The sequence below is a fragment of the Euprymna scolopes genome, chromosome 23 (assembly GCF_053919585.1).
Source record: "Euprymna scolopes isolate OS-2025 chromosome 23, ASM5391958v1, whole genome shotgun sequence".
NCBI lineage: Eukaryota > Metazoa > Mollusca > Cephalopoda > Sepiida > Sepiolidae > Euprymna > Euprymna scolopes.
The window spans coordinates 18,037,963-18,059,965 of record NC_136504.1 but is presented as its reverse complement, the minus strand read 5'-3'; the positions used below and the strand labels follow the sequence as shown (position 1 = coordinate 18,059,965).

The 22,003-nt window shown below is 36.5% G+C and overlaps 1 protein-coding gene across 2 annotated transcripts in view; it reads right to left on the bottom strand.

The window, feature by feature from the left end:
* LOC145245786 (guanine deaminase-like) overlaps window positions 1-22,003 on the bottom strand; it is a 125,387-nt gene that overhangs the window by 32,335 nt on the left and 71,049 nt on the right. For both annotated transcript variants that reach the window (XR_013863031.1, XM_080107429.1), the window contains 4 exons: window positions 17,254-17,281; window positions 11,172-11,279; window positions 5,807-5,911; window positions 390-487 (listed from right to left, as the gene is read on the bottom strand). Coding sequence is in view for 1 of the 2 variants with exons in the window: in XM_080107429.1 (XP_079963555.1) it covers window positions 390-487; window positions 5,807-5,911; window positions 11,172-11,279; window positions 17,254-17,281 (339 nt within the window). In the remaining variant the exon portion in view is untranslated. The remainder of the gene's footprint in view (window positions 1-389; window positions 488-5,806; window positions 5,912-11,171; window positions 11,280-17,253; window positions 17,282-22,003) is intronic.

The window sequence follows — 22,003 nt, the reverse complement described above, 5'->3', positions numbered from 1 at the left end:
TTGTTGTTCTTCTTCTTCTTCTTCTTCTTCTTCTTCTTCTTCTTCTTCTTCTTCATCAACAACAACAACAACAACAACAACAACAACAACAACAACAACAACAACAACAACAACAACATAATTCATTCATTTCGATTTATTGTTGGCATTCGTTTCCCTGATATCTTTCTTGTTAGAATTCTTTCTAGAAAGACATTATGTACTTACGGGAGGGACCACGTCAAGATTACCAACATCCCTAAGTAAAAGTGTTTCCGTGGAATGAACTGGATTCGAACTTGGTTCACCAGATTGTCAGTTCATGCCATTAACTACTAAGCTTCCGTCACCTCCCTATGTTGTGGATTACCCCGTGGTACTTAACGGTGGAAAATAAATAAAATCCTTACTTGGTATTAGAATTTGGGCAATGGCAAACTCCACTTTGTTGCTTTTTGATTAACGCTATATCCTGAGGAGGGCAGTAGATATTGTGGCCAAGGATTGTCTGTGAATAAAAAGTAGACAAAATTATTTGCTTTAGGAAGAAATTCAATCATCCATGAACTCTAAAAGCTACATTATCTATTTATCATTTATTTTACTTTTTAAAATAAGATCATCATTTAAATTTTCCAATACTAGAATAAAAGGCTGTCAATACACGGCACCAGACACAGCTGTTTCTCAATCAAAGGGGTAAAAAGAAGAGATGTTGCATACTTGTCGGACGTAACTTCTCAATTGCCACGCATCTTTTTTCTTTTTTTTCCCCCTTTATCTTCTCCCTCTCCTCTCGATTTTTATACCTATATATGCAATCCACTCCATGATGTCACACCCATTAAAATGCTGACTCGGCACGTCAGTTTAATGATGGAACCAAACTATGTTTAAAGGTTCCTTTCATTGTAACGTTAAACACATATCTACACATGTAGACCCAACACATTGTCACAGAATATGTCGCAAGGAACATAAAACAAGTCATAACTCAACCTTTTTTTCTTTTTTGTAACAACAAAATTTTTCTCGTTCTCCCGCTATGCATGACTTCTCGTTATTACTGTGACGTCACCCATGTCTGTAACCTGATCGGCTTCTCTTTCCTTTTTTTTATAGCCTTTTTCTTTACGGTGACGTCATTTCGCACACGGCGTGGTATTTACATATAGTCACCATACGCGTTCTGTTGCATCATTAGATATGATTGGCACACCTGAAAAAGGAATGGGAATTTAATGTTTAAAGGTTTTGTTGTGTTACGGCATATCAACCCTTTTCAGGTTATTAAATACCGAATCAGTTCATTTTGTTAAGTTTTTATGCATTAAGGTTTTTATATCTTCAAATAACAAATCAGCACATTCCATCATATTTTATCGGGTAATAAAAGTGGTTATTAGTGGGAGCAGGAATAAGAGTATTAGTTGTTGTTAGTAGGTTGGTGTGGGTTTTATGACGTGATCAGTCAGTTGATTGGATTGGACCTCCTTGACCACGTGACGGCTAAAGTGAAGTGTTGCAGTGTGCATGTCTACTTTCCTGAATTAAAGACTGATCAGTCACGAGGATCGTGTCCTTAAGCACACGAGTTGGAAACCACGATAAACTGATGGCTCCACTTGAGCAGGAGGAGGAGGAGAGGAAGGAAGAAAAAGAAAGAGAGGAAAATAGTTTATGTTTTTGGCTTTGTGGAACATGATGGAGTTTTGCAATGAAACTGGTGTCATTTTAAAGTTTGCTTAATCAAGTTTTTGGTCATACTAATGATTTTCGTCTTATCTTTCCATGTGCAGTAATGGCGTTCTCTAAACAAGACAAGGCGTTTTGCGTCCTCCCATTTGCAAAGACTGAATCGTAGACATGTGTTCAGCGTGCATTTCGCAGGAAATTTAAAAAAGAAGTCCCTGAAAGGAAACCCATTGTCAGATGGCATGCTAAATTTGTGAAAGATGGGTGTTTTTGCTCAAGTAAGCGAACAGGTCGCCTTTCAACTTCAGAAGCTGCAGTTGAGCAAGTCCGGGCAGCCTTTCAGCGGAGCCCCCATAAATCAGTGAGAAGAGCCAGCAGGGAACTTCAGCTTGCTCCAGCAACTGTCTGGCGTGTCTTAAGGAAACGACTGCAAATGGTACCTTACAAGCTCAAGTTGGTCCAAAAGTTGAAGGACACTGATAAGCCACTTCGCCGTGACTTTTGCATTGCAATGCAAGAGAAGTTGGAAGATAACGGCTTTGATGACCGGCTTGTTTTTAGCGATGAGGCGACCTTCCATCTGAATGGCAAAGTTAACAAGCATAGCACTCGCATATGGGGTACTGAGAATCCTCATGAAATTCTTGAGCACGAGCGAGATTCACCAAAAGTGAACGTGTTTTGTGCAATTTCCAAGAAAGGTGTCTATGAACCGTTCTTCTTTGAAGAGGCAACTATCACTGGTGAATCCTATCTCAACATGATGGAAGACTGGTTAATGGCTCAGTTGGAAGAAGCAGAATCTGATGACTTCATTTTTCAACAAGATGGTGCACCACCACACTGGAGACTTAGAGTAAGGCAGTTTCTTAACACAAGGCTGCCTGGTAGATGGATTGGGAGATCTGGGCGAGGTGATGATGTTCTCATGCCCTGGCCTCCTAGGTCTCCAGATCTTACCCCGTGTGACTTTTTCCTTTGGGGCTTTGTCAAGCAACAAGTCTATGTGCCGCCCCTTCCAAGAGATATTTACGAACTAAAGGCTCGAATAACGGCAGTTGTGGGAACCATTGACGTCAAGATGCTGGAACGCGTTTGGCAGGAAATGGACTATCGACTAGATGTCTGCCGTGTGACGAATGGTGCTCATATTGAGCAAGTTTGAAGATTCCCCACAAAACTTGAAACTTTAACCTTTCCAACGGTACCAATTTCATTTTTTAACTCCTAATAGTTTTTGAGTTATTAAAAATCTTTATGTTCCCAAGACTTTTGAAACACCCTGTATATTTTCATTTAGCATTCATTTTTGCTTTTGTTTATTTATTTGTTTTTCTTTTTTTTTTTTTATTATTTTTCAATAAAGGGTGGAGTGTGAACCAGGCTTGTGGAGTTGAAAAGTATAAGGTCAGACTAAGAGTCCAAAGATTGTAAAAATTCTAACGTCAAATTTTCAGACTGTTGATTCTTTGGAAATTAAAAAAAAAAATGACATGACATTATATGGGCCACTTGTATCTTATGTTAAACTATCGTTGCCCGGTTGTAAAATACAGTTGAAAAAAAAAAACTGATTTGGGTGCCAACTTATGTTATTAAAAGAAAAAAAAAATGCCACGTGGGGGGGGGGGTACTCAAAAGAAAGTTCAGAATTTTAAAAGATAGGAGTGAGAAAACGTTATTAAAAGAAAAAAAAAAGTTGCATGCTGGGCGCGAACTTGCAAAACTTAAGTTCATAAGTGAACACTATCATTTGGACCAAGACCTCATCGATGTTATCACATTGCAAATTTAGCCTTTTAAAATGAAAACAACCAATCGACCATTACATAACAAATAGCGTCAGAACCATGATTTTTTTTTACCTGCCCCTACTTCAAACAAAACGACGTTTCTACATGAAATAATGACGACTTCTTGTAATTTTTCGATATTATATGTCCTTTTTAACGGTACTAGGTTCTAGCAGGTTCAATGTGGATGACAAAAGTTTTTAGCGAACATGCACACTAACACACACACACAGACGACTAAAACTTAAATAATAGAAATTAAAATTCCTTATCCTTAATTAATGTGAAAAAACCCTGTAGTTAAAAAAAAAATGAATGCAAAAATGGTTACACTCTGAGTTGAGACTCTACGGTTCCAGGTGAGCATTGTCTGAGGATAGCGGTTTCAATCCTACCCAAAGCAGACCAGAGGATTAGCTGGCCAAAATATGGTGAAACAACAATAACAATGAAGGGCATTAATTACTGGGGGTACAATTAAGTAGACTCAGCATTTTTATCCTGTCGTGGTTAATTCCTGAAGAAGGCCAGTATTCCAATAATAAAAAAATAATGCATAATACCATTCGGACCCGACAATAAAAAACCAGATAAGAGTGAAAACGTGGATTTATAAGACCATACAATCCAATCTTGATCGTTTTTCAGGGCCCGTGGCACAGTGGATATATGCATTGAGTCTCTACGGTTCCAGGTAAGCATTGTCTAAAGATAGCGATTTCAATCCTACCCAAAGCAGGCCAGAGGATTAGTTGGCCAAAACATGGTGAGACAACAACTATGGAAGGCAGTAATTACTGGGAATAAGTTACAGAACTATGCATTCCTATCACCTGAAGAAGGCCAGAGGATGAGTTAGCTGAAACGTGGTGAAACAACAGTCCACAAAAAAGAATGACTACACAAGGTTACTAAGTACCTACCCCTGTAAAAAGGCGTCAGTGATCAGTCTAGACGTGGTAACACAAATTGAAAACAGAACATTCGCAAAGTCTGGAGATAAGTTTCTATTTTCAGAGTTCCTTAACTTGTTTTGTACTCAATTTTTAATTCCATCTTCTCAATTTAACTTTATTCTATTTGATCCATTCAATTCTTTTATTTTTTTCTTTCACAAACTTGTTCTAAAAATACGATAGGACATTATATGGGTTACTTATATCTTATGTTCGGTGTCAGTCGGTAGTGGAATGGGGCTGTAAACGGATGGTAACATTTAATACTGCTAAGACTAAGCATCTTTCGTTTAAAAACTACAAAAAAAAAAAAAAAAAAACCCCAAAAAAACAACTTTTCAACCAACGCTTGTCATGAGAAATAACACCCTACCTGAGAACCCATCTTTCAAATTCTTCCATCTTACATTCACAGGCGACATGAATTAGCACGAATACGTTGAGTACATTGCCATTTTTTTTTTTTTTGTTAATTCCATTTTCACCCCAAACAAGACACAGTGCCACTTTGATTTAGGGGATTACTATTGGAACCATAAAGTTGCAGGGATACAATGTAAGGAGTTGAGCAGCAAGATGTCTGTTCATATTTCACTTGAATTTCTACATGTTAGTACAGTTGGGAAAGCAGGACCCGGAAAGGAATTCCAAAGTCTAGTAGTTCTAAGAAAGAAACTATTAGTTGGGCTTTCTTACATCTAGGTATTTCTACTGTGTAGGGGTGAGACTTTGTCGGGGGTATTTACTTTGAGGGGGTACAAGGGCTTGTAGCTTGTCAGAGCATCCGCTATTAAAATAATTGTAAAACAGGCAGAGAGATGCAACATTTCATCGATGAGACAGAGGCTGAAGCTTAGATGACAGTTCATGACCTATCAGGTTGGTCTCTCTTTTGAACACTGTCCAGGAGCGAGACACTAGTAGCAGATGCACCAGCCCAGATGTAACAGCAATACTCCATATATGGGCGAATGGCGGCCTTGTATAGGTACAGGATACTTTCAGGCATAAATAACTTTCTAGCACGGTATAGAGAGCCCATCTTCCTTGCAGCGGCCCTGGCAAAGCTCTCAATGTATCTGTTCAAACTCATGATCCCTGTGAACGTTAAGCCGAGGAGTTTGAAAGAAGTACTTTCAGGTAATGTATCTTTAGCCTTAACTATTGGTGGTTGAGAGGGTTTCTTGTAATTATTCAAGGAAACAAGCTGAGCTTCCCGGTTTCCTGCTTTCATGCAAAAGTTTAAATGTTATGTGAGCAGACATCTCGCTACGCAACTCTATGCAATCCCCTGTGAGACACGAGTCCAAATAGATTTAAGTCAGAAAAAAAAAATCGCCTCTTATTATACCAAACGAAAATTTTATAAAACAAACAATTTACCTTCTTCGTCAATAATCCCATTGAATGATAAACTTCTGCGTAGGTTTTATTTGGAAACAGTTTTTTCACTGTGTCAATTTCTTTTTTATTCTCATTAATGTGAGTCTGAAATGAATAAAAAGAAAATACTTATGAATAAGTAAAATCTATACATTAATACGATATATATATATATATATATATATATATATATATATATATATATATATATATATATATATATTTTTTTTTTTTTTTTTTTTTTTCATTAGTTTTTATTTCGGTTTCGATTCAAGATTATGCACCCAAGTAATATGGATATATTTTTTTTATTTTTGAAATCTCAACTTTATAACATATAAAAATCGATAGAACATTAACTGTATAATAATATATACAAAATCTGCAAGAATTAAAATATCATATTTAAGCGTACTTTATGACCGGGCTTTACCGGGCGTTCCTGCTAGCTTAGATAAATACTTTTGCAGGTTTAACAAATAAGCCACAATAATATCAGAGCATTTCCATTTACACTAAACATCTACAAAATGCCAACCTTAATATATTACATATGAGTCCCCTGTGGAATTTCCACGGGTCCCGCTAATGAAATTATTATTTCTATATTTATAAAATGATCGCTTCGTGTGTGTGTGTGTGTGTGTGTGTGTGTGTGTGTGTGTGTGTGTGTGTGTGTGTGTGTGTGTGTGTGTGTGTGTGTAATTCACGTTACCGCGAAATGATGATAATTGCAGATTGAATTATTATTATTAATCAAATATTTACTTAAATAAAAGTTGCAATAACATAAAATAAAATGAAAATTTGAAAAAATAAAATTACAAAATGAAATTTTTCAGAATACATTTAAGATTTTTATGCATCTATTTAATTAAAAAGAAAATAATTCTCTTCTTCAGTTCACTTCCGCACAAATATCTGAAGTTATACATTAACTCCAGCCTCAAATCTACCAACGTCGCTGATAAATAGCTGTTACAAGTAGTGACGATCACAAATACTGTGGGTCTGGGTCGTCTCCAGATAAGGGGAGAGGGTTAAAATTATCAATGAAAGAGCAGAAACCTATGTTGGCTTAGAATATTCACGAGTTATCTCCCTTGAACCATATACAAGTTATCTTTCCTTAATTATACTGAGCAGCAAGGAGAATGCACTCTTTTACTTTTGCGAAAACGTAGTTAAATTTCATCCACCACGAGGGATTTAGAAACAGAATCCGTTCTCTTTTCAGCTTCATCTTCAGCAAACAATTTTCTGATATACTAAAAGAATATATTGTTTTGCACAAGAAGTTATCGTTCTTGTATTAATAATGTGAGATTGTGAAAATATTTTGTTCTCAAATAGTAATACACCCAAGCTTCCTCATTTTTTTTTTATCTAGTCACATCCAGTTTAAACCCACTAATATATATATATATATTAGATAAAAGTCGATTTGTGTGTGTATGAATTCTTTCTTCATAGGTTCCGAAGGCTATGCTTATCATTTACAAATTTCAGTCTTTATTCTTTTAGTAATTTATGTGTCTGGCAGTGTTCTTAGACATGTTTTCACCCGATAAGTATATCGAGAATGGAAAAAAATCCGAACCTAAAAATAGTTTTTTTTCTTATAGATAAAAAAGAATATTTACAGGGGAATTTATATATGTTACACCGACAAGGGAGATAATAAAATCTTAACAAATGATTTGTTCTTAAAAAAGAACAACAAAATTATTGACATCTGCAGATATAGCTCAATAGTAGAGGATTCGACAAAAGATCGAATGATCCCGTGTTCATATCTTGGTGTACCTCACCATTTTATTTTAATTTTTTTTATTATTATTAAGTTCAAGTTACAATAAAATAAGAGATATTTAAAATTGTCCTAAATCATTTATACGTTTGCAAATTTTAAAAACTAAAACTAAACATTAATCAGAAGTGATTTTTTCAGGGCATCCATCGTCAAACCCAAATATCAGCTGACGTGGTCTAATAATAAAATTTTTTTTTTAAATATAATTTATAACATTATCTAATTAATTCTTAATGCTGCAATATTTTAAGTGGTAAATTTATTATATTTTTTACTAGAATATCTTGTCCTTTATTTTTCCATGTTTAAACTTAATCATATTACATGCTCGCATTTTTCTATGCTTATATATATATATATATATATATATATATATATATATATATATATATATATATAATATAATATACACACATACTATGTTGGGTATATTAGCTAGTTTTATATAATAGTTTTCATTTTATTGTATTTTTAAATTAAGACATGCTGTCTGACAAGGTTAAAAGACTAGCTCTGTCATAAACGTGGAGTTCCTAAATTATAAATCAGTGACAAAATAGTGAGTCGACGACATACTTGAAGATGAGCTCTTAAACCAGAATAAGAGTTTTTCATTCTCTCTCACTCATTGTGTCTGTTTTGTATACGACCTTGTGTCGTATAGCGGTCAATATAACGGGTATAGATTCGCGTCTCTAGAATGTATGTGTGTACATAAGTGTTCACAGCATACCTTAATGTGTATTCGTGTGTGCCGTATATATAACATGCTGCGTGTATAATTGTTTGCATGTATAATGTGGATCGTGTAGACATTCAAATAAACAGTTCAGTAATGGGGCAATAACACAAGGGGCAGTTCTTTTACCAGGACGAATAACATTTGGCTGCACGGACAGATCAGACAAAGAAAAGAAACGTATCTTCTTGATCGTTGTCTCACAGAAACGAACTTCTTCCTCTGAAGGAAAACGCCATGACACGAAGTTATATTTTTTTGGCATGACATTTATTTTCATATTTATGGTATACCTTCGGAAGTGAGCGCATTTCTCTGTTATTTCTCCATCTTCTACACACTGTCCATATTGACGCTTCCGTGGACCTTAAAAGATTAAACTCCCGTCAGCCCCCCCCTCTCTCTCTCTCTCCGACCGCCTAACTCCCCAATGGACTAACTGTCCTGTATTACGTCAATATATAACTTTTTTTGTTCGCTTCTTCTCTGACGTCAGATTCAAGTCAGTAATTATTTTGATAACTATAATTTTATTTATTTATTTAAACTAAACATTCCAACCCTATGTTATTGTAAAAAAAAAAAAAAATTATTGTCTTACATATTTATCTGGTTTAAATATTTGACCTGGTAAATATTCTATTGCCATTTTTAAAATATGCTATTGAAATATTTCGCTTCAAATAACATTTGACTTTGCATCCCACCTTTTTGTTTGTTTGTCGATCCATCGGGCAATCTAGCATTTCCCTGGAGTGCAATATTTAACACTTGAATAAAGAATTAACTATGCAGCGATGAATCGTTTTGAAGTTAGTGTTATAAATTTCAAAGTATGCTTCAGTCTTATCGAGTCAGAAAAAGCTTTTATAGCAATTCAGCTTAACATGCCGCACTGGACGATCAGAGCAACTGGCCATCACGATCAAAGTGTCGCAGTCTTGTAAGATCATACAACACCACTAATAATAATAATCAAACATAAAAAAAAAAACAAGACAATGATATTCAGAGATATTTAAATGAAATGCGGAGAATAATTTGTGATAGTGTCAGAGTTTGTGTGTACAAACAGTTTACTTCACGGTGGGTAATGTGTTGTGTGTGTGTGTGTGTGTGTGTGTGTGTGTGTGTGTGTGTGTGTGTGTGTGTGTGTAGTACTGGAAAGGATATGTTAGTTTGTTCAAGTGAAATGCTGAGAGTTGTTTATCATTAACACATAAAGTGAATGTTTTCAGTTTTCTAAAGGAAAAGAAAAAAGAAAGATAACATCAATGTTTGGTGCATTTTAGGTCAGGGACCCAGTATCTTTAGACAGCCATATTTAGTACATTTTTGTTTCTAGCACAAGTAGTAGTATTAGTAGTAGTAGAAGAAAAGATGAAGCAAATACAGAAGAAAATAGGAAAGGTACAACAACAATAACAAAATGGAAGATTTTTCTTTGTTTCATTTTAGTTCAGTCGAAGTACTCAAAAATCAAAATGTCTCCTTCCCGAGATAAATGCTTGATTTCCATATGAGATACATAGATATTTGAATATTCCATCAAATTTCTTTCTCACTTCTCAAACACTGAATTAATAAAGAAGTTAAAAATATTAATTTTCCTTTCCTCAATTGACCATTTAAATAGGTTATAAAGTATATCTTCCTGGATTCCAGGACAAAAATTTATCTAGTCTGGTCGAGTATCCAGTTAAGTATTGTTACTACAGGCAAAATCACTTGGAGAAGACGTACCATTATTCATACAAGTCACTATATGTTAGCTATACCGAGGAGATCTTATTCGGGCTACGAATGCTATGTGACTTTGAATATTTGATCAGGGTTTACCTATAGTGAAAAGTATACTTATGCCAGATTATCATGACAAAAAGCTGTAGAGAGAGACCTTAGACCAATGGTTCCCAACCTTTTTTACATGGCGGTGCACTATTGAGTTTATTTAAATGTTCGTGGCACATCTGTCATAAAAAATTAGTATTTTCTACTCATAAAGCCTTTTTGCAATAAAATAAAAACAAAGATCATGTAAGGAGAATTTTTATTCACATTAATCAACATATCCTGTATTCAGTATCTGGTATAAAATAATAATGGTGAATGTCAATGAGACAGTTGTGGCTGGTGTTTTTTTAACTACTGCTGCAATATGTGAACGAATGTAAGAGACACATTCTTAACTCTTTTTCAATATTTTTAAGTCTTTCACGTTTTTATTTTTAATATATATATATATATATATATATATATGTATATATATATATATATATATATATTCCCTTTTTCTCTCTTTCTCTGCTCTCTCTCTCTCTCTCTCTCTCTCTCTCTCTCTCTATCTATCTATCTATCTCTTCTCTCTCGAGATGTATACTCTGTCTTTCTCTATTCATCCGTCTCTCTCTCTTGGAGCTTTTCGCGTTTTTATTTTTAATGTTGTTTAGGTAAGACATTTTCAGTTTACATAGATATGAAGTTGAGAATTGCCATTTTGATAGCTATTTTTTTTTTACTTAGAATTGGAATTGAGTGATGTCATTCTGATTAAGAAATTAAATCCTTTTTATAAACAAAATGAAATTAAATAGCTTCTAGCTATTATTTCTTCGTGGCATACCAATAATCATTCATTTAAGTGCTCTTCAGGAGGCATTCAAGTTCTCTCCTAGATCGATTATGATGCTTTTATGATGATTCAAGTTCTCTCCTAGATCGATTATGATGCTTTTATGATGATTCAAGTTCTCTCCTAGATCGATTATGATGAAGTTAGATCAAATAGCGGAGGTAGAAATGTGAATACTAACCTGTATTGGCAAATCATACTTTTGAGCAATATGAGCGAGTCCTTTCATTAGTTCTTCTGAACAAGAAATGGCAAATCTGGGTGACACAATTGGCGTGATTAGACGATACTTTTATGAAAAGAAAACGAAGAAAAAATATTTGATAAAATCATAATGATGATGGAGAAGCTTTTAAGCTATATACAGTTTTGAGTACCTTTTTCTTTCTTTCTTTTTTTAAATTACACGTTGGTAAGACTAATTAGAGATTTGATAACATTGAAACACAGTTGCTTCTTCGTTATTTTTCTGAAAACGCAGCTAAGAATATCATTTGAGTGAAGACATTTTTTTTTCAATAATATTTTTTTTCGCTATACATAAAATTGGTTCATGCCAATTGGCATATTGTATCCTGAAGAAGGTCTCATTAACCGAAGCATAGACTATTAGTCATTAAATAAGATGTACCAATTGAAATATTTTCTAATGTAATGTATCGACTGTTAAATATTTTCTCTTTTTTTCTCTTTCACACGCACATACACACGCACATGAAGTTATCTTGTCAAATTTTCAAAGTCAGACCCAAATAGTAATTCATCTGATCAACATCAAGACCATCATCACCCGTCAGGCAACCTAACCAAACTTCGGGAAACTTATAATGCGAGTTGGAACAGCAACCGACAACTCGCAACTATTTGAGGTTGCCACCAAAATCGGACAAAATATAGTTAACTTCATAATAGATACAGGTGCCTCTGTAACAATACTACCACACAGTCTGGCACCTGATATAACCATCAATTCCACACCGGTCCGTTTGTCATCGGCCAATGGAGATGCCGTAAAATGCTTTGGGGAAATACAAGTGGACATTATTATTCCAGGTTTACGCCGTTCATACCCTTGGACAGTTGTAATCGCGGACACTGTCAACCCCCTTTTAGGTGCAGACTTCTTCGGCACTACGGTCTCATCTTGAATTGCAGCAATGGTAAACTGGTGGATGAGACAACACGCCGATATGTACAAGGTGGACGGGTCACAGCCCAGATACAAAATATAACGGTAAACAACCATGACAGTCTACCAGGAACGATGCAGTCTCTCCTCCAAAAATTCCCCAAGCTTACCACACCACGCACAGAGCAACGTCCAGCATCTAACACAAGAGTAACCCATGTCATAGACACTGGAGATAGTGCTCCAACTTACGCCAAGGTCTGACAGCTGTCCGAAGAGAAATATGAGGCGGCAAAACAAAAATTCACAGAACTCTTAAAGGCTGGAATAATAAGACCATCGAAATCCCCATGGTCCTCACCAATACACCTAGTTCCGAAATCAACCCCGGAAAATGGAGAATGTGTGGTGACTTCAGATACCTGAACCACCTGACAAGACCAGACAGATACCCAATCCCGAACATTAACAGCCTCGGAGCCAAGTTTTTTAAAAAGAGAGTATTCTCAAAGATTGATTTGTTACAAGCATATCATCAAATTCCCATTCAGAAGGCCGATATTGAAAAAACTGCCGTAATAACACCATTTGGCCTTTTTGAATATGTATTTATGCCTTTCGGGTTGCGAAATAGCAGTTCAACCTTCCAAAGATTTATGGACAGCATACTCAGGGAGGTGGGCTGCGTTTTCGTATACATCGATGACATCCTGGTGTTTTCAGAGTCTGAGGAACAACACCACAATGACCTTGGAAAAGTTCTCTCACTTCTTGAAGAGAACAAATTTAAAATCTCTGTCGACAAGTGCCAATTTTTCAGAGATAACATTGAATTTCTGGGCTACAATGTAAGTGCTGAAGGACTTACACCAACGGCACGGAAAGTGGAAGATATAAAAAATTTTCCAGAGCCAACAGACTCTAAATCGCTCCGGCGATTCCTGGGAATGGTCAATTTTTACAGAAGATTAATCCCACAGGCTGCAGATGTGCTACTGCCTTTGACGGAAGCCATTAAACACAATCCCGCAGCTAAAACACTGGAATTAGGCCCACCCGAAAAAGAAGAATTTGTAAAAATATAAACCATCCTAGCAGAAATATCCGCATTGACACATCCTGATCCGAAGGCCACACAATATCACTTGGTCACAGACAGCTCCAACTATGCGGTAGGAGCAGCACTGAATCAGATAGTAAACGGTGAATCGATACCTATTGGATTCTACTCACGAAAGCTATCGGAGAGCCAAAAGAAATACTCCACCTTTAACAGAGAACTGTTAGCAGCATACCAAGCGGTATTGCATTTCAAACCTCAAATAGAAGGTAGGAATGTGACCCTCTTCTCCGATCGCAAACCACTGTCCCTAGCATTTAAAAAAAAGACACCAATGAAATCTGATGTACAACAACGTTATCTGTCAATCATCACAGAATATGTTGTAGATGTGTTGTATATCAGAGGAGAAGACAACATTGTTGCTGACTGCCTATCTCGACCAACGTGTGCAGTGACCATTGATCCTTGCGATTTACCAGCCATCTGCGAAGCACAGAAAACTGACGATGAACTCCGTAAATATGAAAGTCAGTTAAAGCCATACAAACTACAAGGGTCATCCATCTGGTGTGACATATCAACACCTACTCCCAGACCGTACATACCCGAACCGTTACGCAGGAACATTTTTGACACATTTCATAACATCTCGCATCCAGGACCTACACCAACAACCAAGTTGATAAAATCCAGATACTTTTGGCCAGACATGGACAGAAATATACGAAATTGGGCTAAAGGCTGTCTTCAATGCCAGCAACATAAAATCTCCAGACACACCAAAACAGAAACCACACCATTCTCCCTACCATCTGGAAGATTCGAAACAGTACATATCGACATCATTGGACCATTACCACCCGCCACCACATATGATGGTGTATACACATCTCCAGCCAGATATGTACTGACATGCATTGACAGAGCAACAAGATGGGTGGAGGCTACACCTCTGCAGAACACATCTGCCTCTACCATCGCAATAGCATTCTTAACCATATGGATCTCCCGTTTTGGAGTTCCAATACATGTGGTTACAGACCGAGGAAGCCAGTTTGAGAGTGAGCTGTTCAAAGATTTATCCACGATAATCGGATTCCACAGACTCCGCACGACGGCGTATCATCCTAAAACCAATGGAATGATCGAAAGGCTACACCGGACCCTAAAGACTGCAATCATGACACGACAGCAGAGCTGGCTTGATGCACTACCAATCGTACTGCTCGGCATTAGAAACATGCCTAACGACCAAGGATTTTCCCCTGCTGTCGCAGTTACAGGGACCCAACTACTACTGCCAAAACTAATAATGAGCCAAGAAAATCCAGATCTACATGGAGAAGACATAAGAAAAATGGCCAAAGAGATGCAAAAGTTGGATATGGCTCTCCTCTCAGAAGGACAGCTACATACAGCACAAAAGGCATTCATACCAGAAGAGCTAAAATCGGCAACGCATGTGTGGCTTCGAAGGGATAGGATTCGAAAACCACTGGAAGCTCCATACTCTGGACTACATAGGGTCATCCAAAGGCAAAACAAGCATTTTCAAATCGAACTGCCATCGGGAGATATACAAACAGTCTCAGTAGAAAGACTAAAACCAGTCAAGTTCAGTAATTTCAATAACAACAGAAACACAAACAATGAAGACACCGAACTGATGACAACAGATGACATTACACCAGGAGACATGTCCGCCCCAACACAGGACATAGAAGATTCACCAAATGAACCTACTGTAACACGTTCAGGTAGACGTGTTCGCTTTGCGAAACACAAGGACCACGTCTACTATATATAAAGGGGGTAGGAACAAAAACCCATCCTTTTCCAAAATGTTCGCTCCCCCACTCCACACCGCAAAAGCATAGACTACTACTATCCACCAAAATCCTCACAGACACTCTCGAGATAGCTCCGCTATTTCGGGTGGCGATGTGTGTGGGAACATGATGAGAATTAGCAGCAAACCAGATACTAACGTATCCAGCGTAAGAGACAAAATGAAAAATCGTCTTTTGCACATGGCTCCACGCATCGTTTCCGTTTGGAAAAAGAAAAATAAGATAACCACAAAAGAATTATCAACCAATGGCAGAGCTAAAGGCCTAAAATATCACAGTCAGTGGGAGCCGATGTGCCCCTATAAAACGAGGCATTTTTAGAGAAAAGAAAAAAAAGGAGAAAAACATAGGAGGCGAAGATGCCGTGCTGCTAGCTGTTGAGGAAAGAAGTCGCCGCTCTCAAGTTAAAAGCCAGGACACATATCACCGACAGTAGCACGACCGGCCACCCACTTACCACCCCCATCGTCCGAAAAGATAAGTACGCTTACGAACATTCATTCTTTGTTAAATTATACAAGCCTACAAAAGTGCTGTCCTTATCAATGCATACACACCTACAAACATCCTACGAATACTTTACCTCTTCTAATTAAAACTGTCATTAATAAATAAAACCGGTTCTCAACCTTCAATATTCGTCTGTCCTTAATTGCATGGAGTCAGATTCTACATATTTCAAAAGTTGTCAATTAAATGTATTCTTTGTTGTGACCTCTATGGCCTCATTTCCTTCACCCCTTCTCCATCTATAAACCAACCAAAAAAAACCTCCGGGCCATAAAAGCCAACAAACCAGAAGTCCAAAACTCTGGTTTTGTTCTCATTTGGACTGATCTCGAACTCGGAATTCCAAACCTGAATCTCTTGCATGCGAAGTGAGTACCTTGTTACTAAAGCAGCTGCTACTCGGCTCGTATGCAAGAGACATCAGGTTCTGATGTATTCAACTGATAAGCCTAAATGAGAACAAATCTTGAGTCTTGGACTTCTGGTTTGTGTGAGCTGCGGCATTGTTTAACTGTGAAAATAGTTATATTACTAGCTGTATATGTGCGGCGTTGACAGATTGAAACAATACACATCATAGATGACGTAATCTGCTATGACGTATATTGTGAATAAATAAACAGACAGAAAAACGACTTTATTTTAATAGATATATTTTTTTTTTTTGTCTGTTTGTCTCTGTCCAATACTTTTTTTTTAAACTCCTGGGCTGATCTGGCTACAATTTAGTATGGACCTTTGTTATGATAAGGTGCAACAAGCTAAATATTATTGCATCCGTTTGATGCATAGTTGGAGATTGCTAGGGAAAATGAGGACAAATCTGACCATATTCAACCATCAATTTGGCATAAAGTACAATTTAAGTCAATGGGCAATAACTTTTGCCGTTTTTAACAGACTAAAATGTATAGTGTGTGTATATATATATATATATATATATATATATAGTAATTTATGAAATATATATGGCGATTAAGCTACACTGAATATTCCGCATTTCATCCACTCTAGGACTCTTCAGGCTTATGCGCAAATTCTGTGGTTGTTTATCGTTTTTATCAAAAGGTCTACTGTTTTCGCATTTTTAAGGGTTTTAAAACCATAGGATTCTTTTTTGTTTACGTTTTCATTTTTAAGGAAGAAATTTGCTCGCCATCGCATTCGGCGTATTAGTTCATCTGTTTTTTGGATTAATTTAATAATATAGCTATGCTTGCTAGGTGTGGGGATGTTTTTAGCGATGTTTCGAAATTAACTCTTTCCATATCTATTTTTAATGTGGTGAAATAAATTCTTTTGAGAGTGCTCGACTGTTTCAGGAGCTAAGTATAACTAGCTCTACCTACGTATTGAGCACTTTTGAAGTAAAGTTTACGCATAAATCTATACTTTCATATATTAATTTTATGTGAGTAAATTAAGTAGTTATATATATATATATATATATATCTTCAGAAAAGAAAACATTATTTTCGACTGCTGAAAAATGTTTACCCTAAGTATCTATATCTTAGTTACTATCTAAATGTATAATCTATATCTTAGTTACTATCTAAAGTTTGTGCTGACTGCACAACGGGTAACTGATTTCTACTGGAAGTATTTTCTTGTCTAACCACACTGAAGTCTGCGGATTACCATATGAAGAGATTGACAAATGTTTACTTAATTTCTCTCGCTTTGCTTGAAGGAATCTTATGTTGCTTACCTTCCGTTGCTGGACAGTTTTGATGAATCTAAAATTTAAACAACAAAAGAAAAAAAAACATAAAAGATATGGTAAATTTTCGTGCAACCTTAAAACTATACGGCATAATCACGCTGACACACTGATTCATTTTAGATCACCAAAATTAAGTGACGTTCAGACTGGCTTGAGTAACTATTTCAAAATACCAGGTGCTGTATACGCTATCATCATCTTGGATGCCCTGAATTTCTCCTTACCACTGCGTTCAAGTAGTGCCAACTCAGGCAAAGCGTGGTTGGTGATTGTGTCATCCTTGCTTCACGATCACATGTATAGCCAGCCTTACAGAGGGTATCCATTATCTTAATAATTGAATAGAGGTAATGAATATTAAAATTAGGTAGAGTAGAATTGTTGAATTAGAATATAGTGACGTAATATGAACAGAAAACAACGAGTCTTACGTGGAAAATGAACAGGGTGGATTTTTTTCGACTGAACCACTAGAGAAACTGGTTGGATTTTCTTTAGAGTCGAGAAAAGTGGGGTGTTTTATGCATACGCATGTATGCTATGAAGAAAGAATAAAACCCCAAAGGGATTTATAAATCCCAATTTTATCTGTCACGGTCGCTTTATTAATAACGTTTATGAAAGTTGTTACTGAAGAAGAGAAAGAAGGCAACAGAGAGAGGAGAAGGGTGCATTTACTTTCTTTCCAAGGAATTAGACACAAGGTCAAGTATGGTTTTGAAAAGCCAGTGCAGTAGAATAAAGACACTCTGACCCACAAAAACTTGCTTGAGAAGTCACATCAGCATTCTTTGATAAAAGCACATCAGGTGTTTCACAATAAACTAATCACTTTTCAAAGAGAAGGCAAAGACTGGGAGAGTGATCTTCCTAGGACTGAACCCCACCAACAACAAAGCCACTGTCGGACTGATTGTCGAGGACGTATACCCGACTGGTAAGTTATTGTTTAGAAGAAGAAAAAAATTGACAGCAACAAAGAAGATAAGATGTAAACTTTGACTACCACATCACCACTGCAACTACAACCAGTTGATTTTGACAATAAAGCCAATGTACCGCGAGGATTGAAGAACATCACAGCAATGCTGCAGGCACAAGAACTTAATATTTTATTTACCTATTATTTTGCTAAAAGTTAATTAATCAACGTTTGTTTCCCTAAGTTTTTTTTTTCTAAATACTTTAATACCACAAAATGCGTGTCACTTAGTCCTGCTATTGAGATATGTTTGGAAAAAAAAATCCGCTTTGATTAGCTATAATTTTAATATTACTTAGCTATAATTTCTACTTAACCGTTACCGTTTCTCGCTTAGCTATCTATATATTCCTCTCGCCTTCTCTCACTCTATGTTGATTCAACCATTCTCAGCTATTTCTTAATAACTCTGTGAGCATTTAGAGAAAGAATGATTCCTTCTTTCCAGTGTCCTCTTTTAATTCGCATACGTGTGCCTGTACACTCAACAAACGCGCATGTACATAGCGGAATAAATAATAAGTCTCCTTATATCTCTATAAGAATAATACATAATCCATATAAATAAAACAATAGATGTATGCATGTGTGTGTCTATGTGCAAATATTTAACTGATAAACTGTTAAACTACTGATAAGATGCCTTCAATAAGTTTCCAGACATTTTTGTACACGCATTTAAAATTGCTGTAGGCTCTTGAAAATTCAGGATGTTATTGCTATACATCTTATGAGATGACTGACCAATTTTTATGATTTTAGGTTCAATTGAACAGCTTCAGCAGGAATTGGAATACATTCTACTAAAGCCTGATTATCACAGCTAGTGAATTTTAAAAATGCAATCTTGGATGCGAGGACATTTTTGAAGAACGATATGCAATAAGATTCTGTTTTAAACTTGGAAAAAATCCCACAGAAACGTATGGAATACTCCAGACTGCTTTTGGACCATCTTGCATGAATCGAGCATCAGTTTTTGAGTGGCATAAGAGATTCAACGAAGTCAGGGAGTCTGTGAGGAATGATGAGAGGTGTGAGAGGAGTAAGGAAGTCAGAACATCAGAGTTGATTGGCCAAATAAAGAATTTCATAGATAAGGACCATCGTGTGTCTGTAGAGAATAAGTGCACAGTTTGGTGTTAATGTGGAAACTGTATTCACAATTATTTGCGAGGAACTGAAGATGTGGAAGATTTGTGAGAAGATCAGAAAGAAAGATGTTGTCATGACTGCAGGGAGATGGTCGAGTTGATCAGTTCAAATTCCACAGTTGTTGATGCTCTGGTGACCTGTGATGAAAGCCGGATCTATTGCTATGACCCAGAGACCAAGAGACAGTTCCCAGTGGAAACATGCTGACTCTCCCAAACCCAAAAAGGCCAAACAGAGCAAATCTACCCAGAAACTTATGATCCTTTTTTTTTTTTTTTGACAGCACGGACATGATCTACATACATTGGGTTCCCACTAGACAGAGAGTTAACAAGAAATATTATGCTGATATTTTAAGGGAATTCAGGAAGAGATTCCATCGAAAATCTGGTCAAATCGGGTCATTGGCATTTCCACTAGGATAATGCACCAGTCCACAACTTCATTCTTGTCACAGACTATTTGACCAAGATGGGCATCAAGACAGTTCCTCACCTTCCATATAATCCAAACTTTGCTCCCTGTGACTTTTGGTTATTCCCTAAGCTGAAAAAAAAGCCTTAGAGGTTGTTGTTAGGAGACGATTGAGGCGAGGAAAGAGGTTGTGATGAGGGTCATTGAGACGCTCACACCAGAGTACTTCCATGGAGCCTTCTAGAAGTTGTTGGAATGGTATAATAAGTGCATTGCAGCCAGAGGAGATTACTTCGAATGCGACGAAAGTTTCATGTGTGTACTATCAATAAAAGTACCCATACAAAAAAATGTTTGGAAACTTATTTAAAAAAAAAATTCAAAATTAACAGGAAATAGTAATCATACACCAAGGATAGGTTATGACGAGTAAAATATTTCAATTGACAAGAAATATATCCGCAAGTTGAAATACAAAATATCATATTTCTATTACTTTGGCGCATGCATTCGTAGCTTGAAGTGGTTTAATTTAAAATCATACATAGCTTAATGTCAATAGCTTAAATGGTAGGAAACGCAGATGGAGTGCTAAATGCTTTGATTTCAGTTCTAGTTTATGACACCCAAGTCATTTTTTAAGAAAACTTTTGAAATCAGTATTATATATTAGGTACAATATAATATTCAATAGAGAATTAGCTATATAATAATAAATACAAAATCTGCATGAATTAAAATATATTAAAGCGTATTTTACTAGCAGGCAAGCCCCCCCCCCACCCCACTAGTAAAGAATAATTTATTATATAAATCTCTCTTGTCTGTTTAAATGTATGTATGTTTGTATGTCTGCCTAAAACTTTTGACAGAGGCGACAGATTTTCACGAGATCAGTATTATTTTGAAGCTCGATCCTTCAGACAACAAATATCGAAAATACTCCCCTAGCTATAACCACTATCAATTTTGTTTCCCACTCTCTATCTGTACCTAAATCTAAACACAGCTTCCATGAACAAAGTTTCTTTCCTAGAATTACCTGCATGTGGAATACTGTTCTATTAGCTTTTTTTTCTATGGCAATAATTCAAACAATATGATAGCCTTCAAGTCAACTGTAAACAAGTTCTTGTTGAGCCGTCCACTTAAATGATTCAGTTCTACTCAATCTACACTATTAACGATTACTACATTACAGCCTTACATTCATTAGCCGTTGTTCTCGAGTGGCCTTCAAGCCTTGATAAGTGGTGACTCTCTTGTAAAAAGAAAAAACGCCATGATGTTATGTATGTTTAGCCTGCCATTTGCAATTTGGAAAACGCATGCGCGAACTGTCATGCCTTATATTACTATCAATAGCTGGCCATTTCGATTGGAAGTGTAATATGTCGAGATGAGTGGAGCGAGTGTGACTTTGACTGAGGTCTACTGACAATGAAATAACAGAAGCTATTTGATGAGACAGAGAGAAATTCTGGGGAAAGTCAAGCGTGTACCTTTCGAGTGTTTCAGTTGTTGGGATTGACTTTTTTGTATGGACACCAATCACTTTCCCCATGATTTCTTTTTTTTACAAAGGAGTCACCACTTATCAAGGCCTGGAGGCCACTCAAGGATAAGGGTTAATGAGCGTATAGCAGTCAATAGAACAATATTGTAGTAATCGTCATCAGTGGAAATTTGGTAAATTGGATAACTTAAGGGGTCGGCTCATCAATAACTTGTTTATGTTGGACTTGAAGACAACCATATTGTAATCACAAGGAAAGCAGGGAAAAGGAAGAGAGTTCCACAGGCGTGCAGTTCTACATTGAGGTTTTGTCACAGATAAAGAGTGGGGGAAATTATTGATAGTGGTTTCAGCTTGACTAGTGTTTTTCATGAAAGTTTGGCAAGGGGGAACGATAGATTGAAGCTCAGACGAGCACTTGCATGAAATTAACGATAAAGCTGAGACACGCTTGCAACGTCTCTTTTGTGGGAAAGAGGTTGCAGGAAACAGAAAAGGGCATTCCCCACTAAGTCTATTTTTGAACTCTGTCAAGGCAGGAAAAGGTGCTTCTAGCAGCTCCTGCCCAGATGTGGTAACAGTATTCCATCCTTAGACATACTTGGCTCTTATGCAGGTAGAGAATTGCATCAGCAGTAAGATATCTACTTGAGTGACCTTGGCAACAG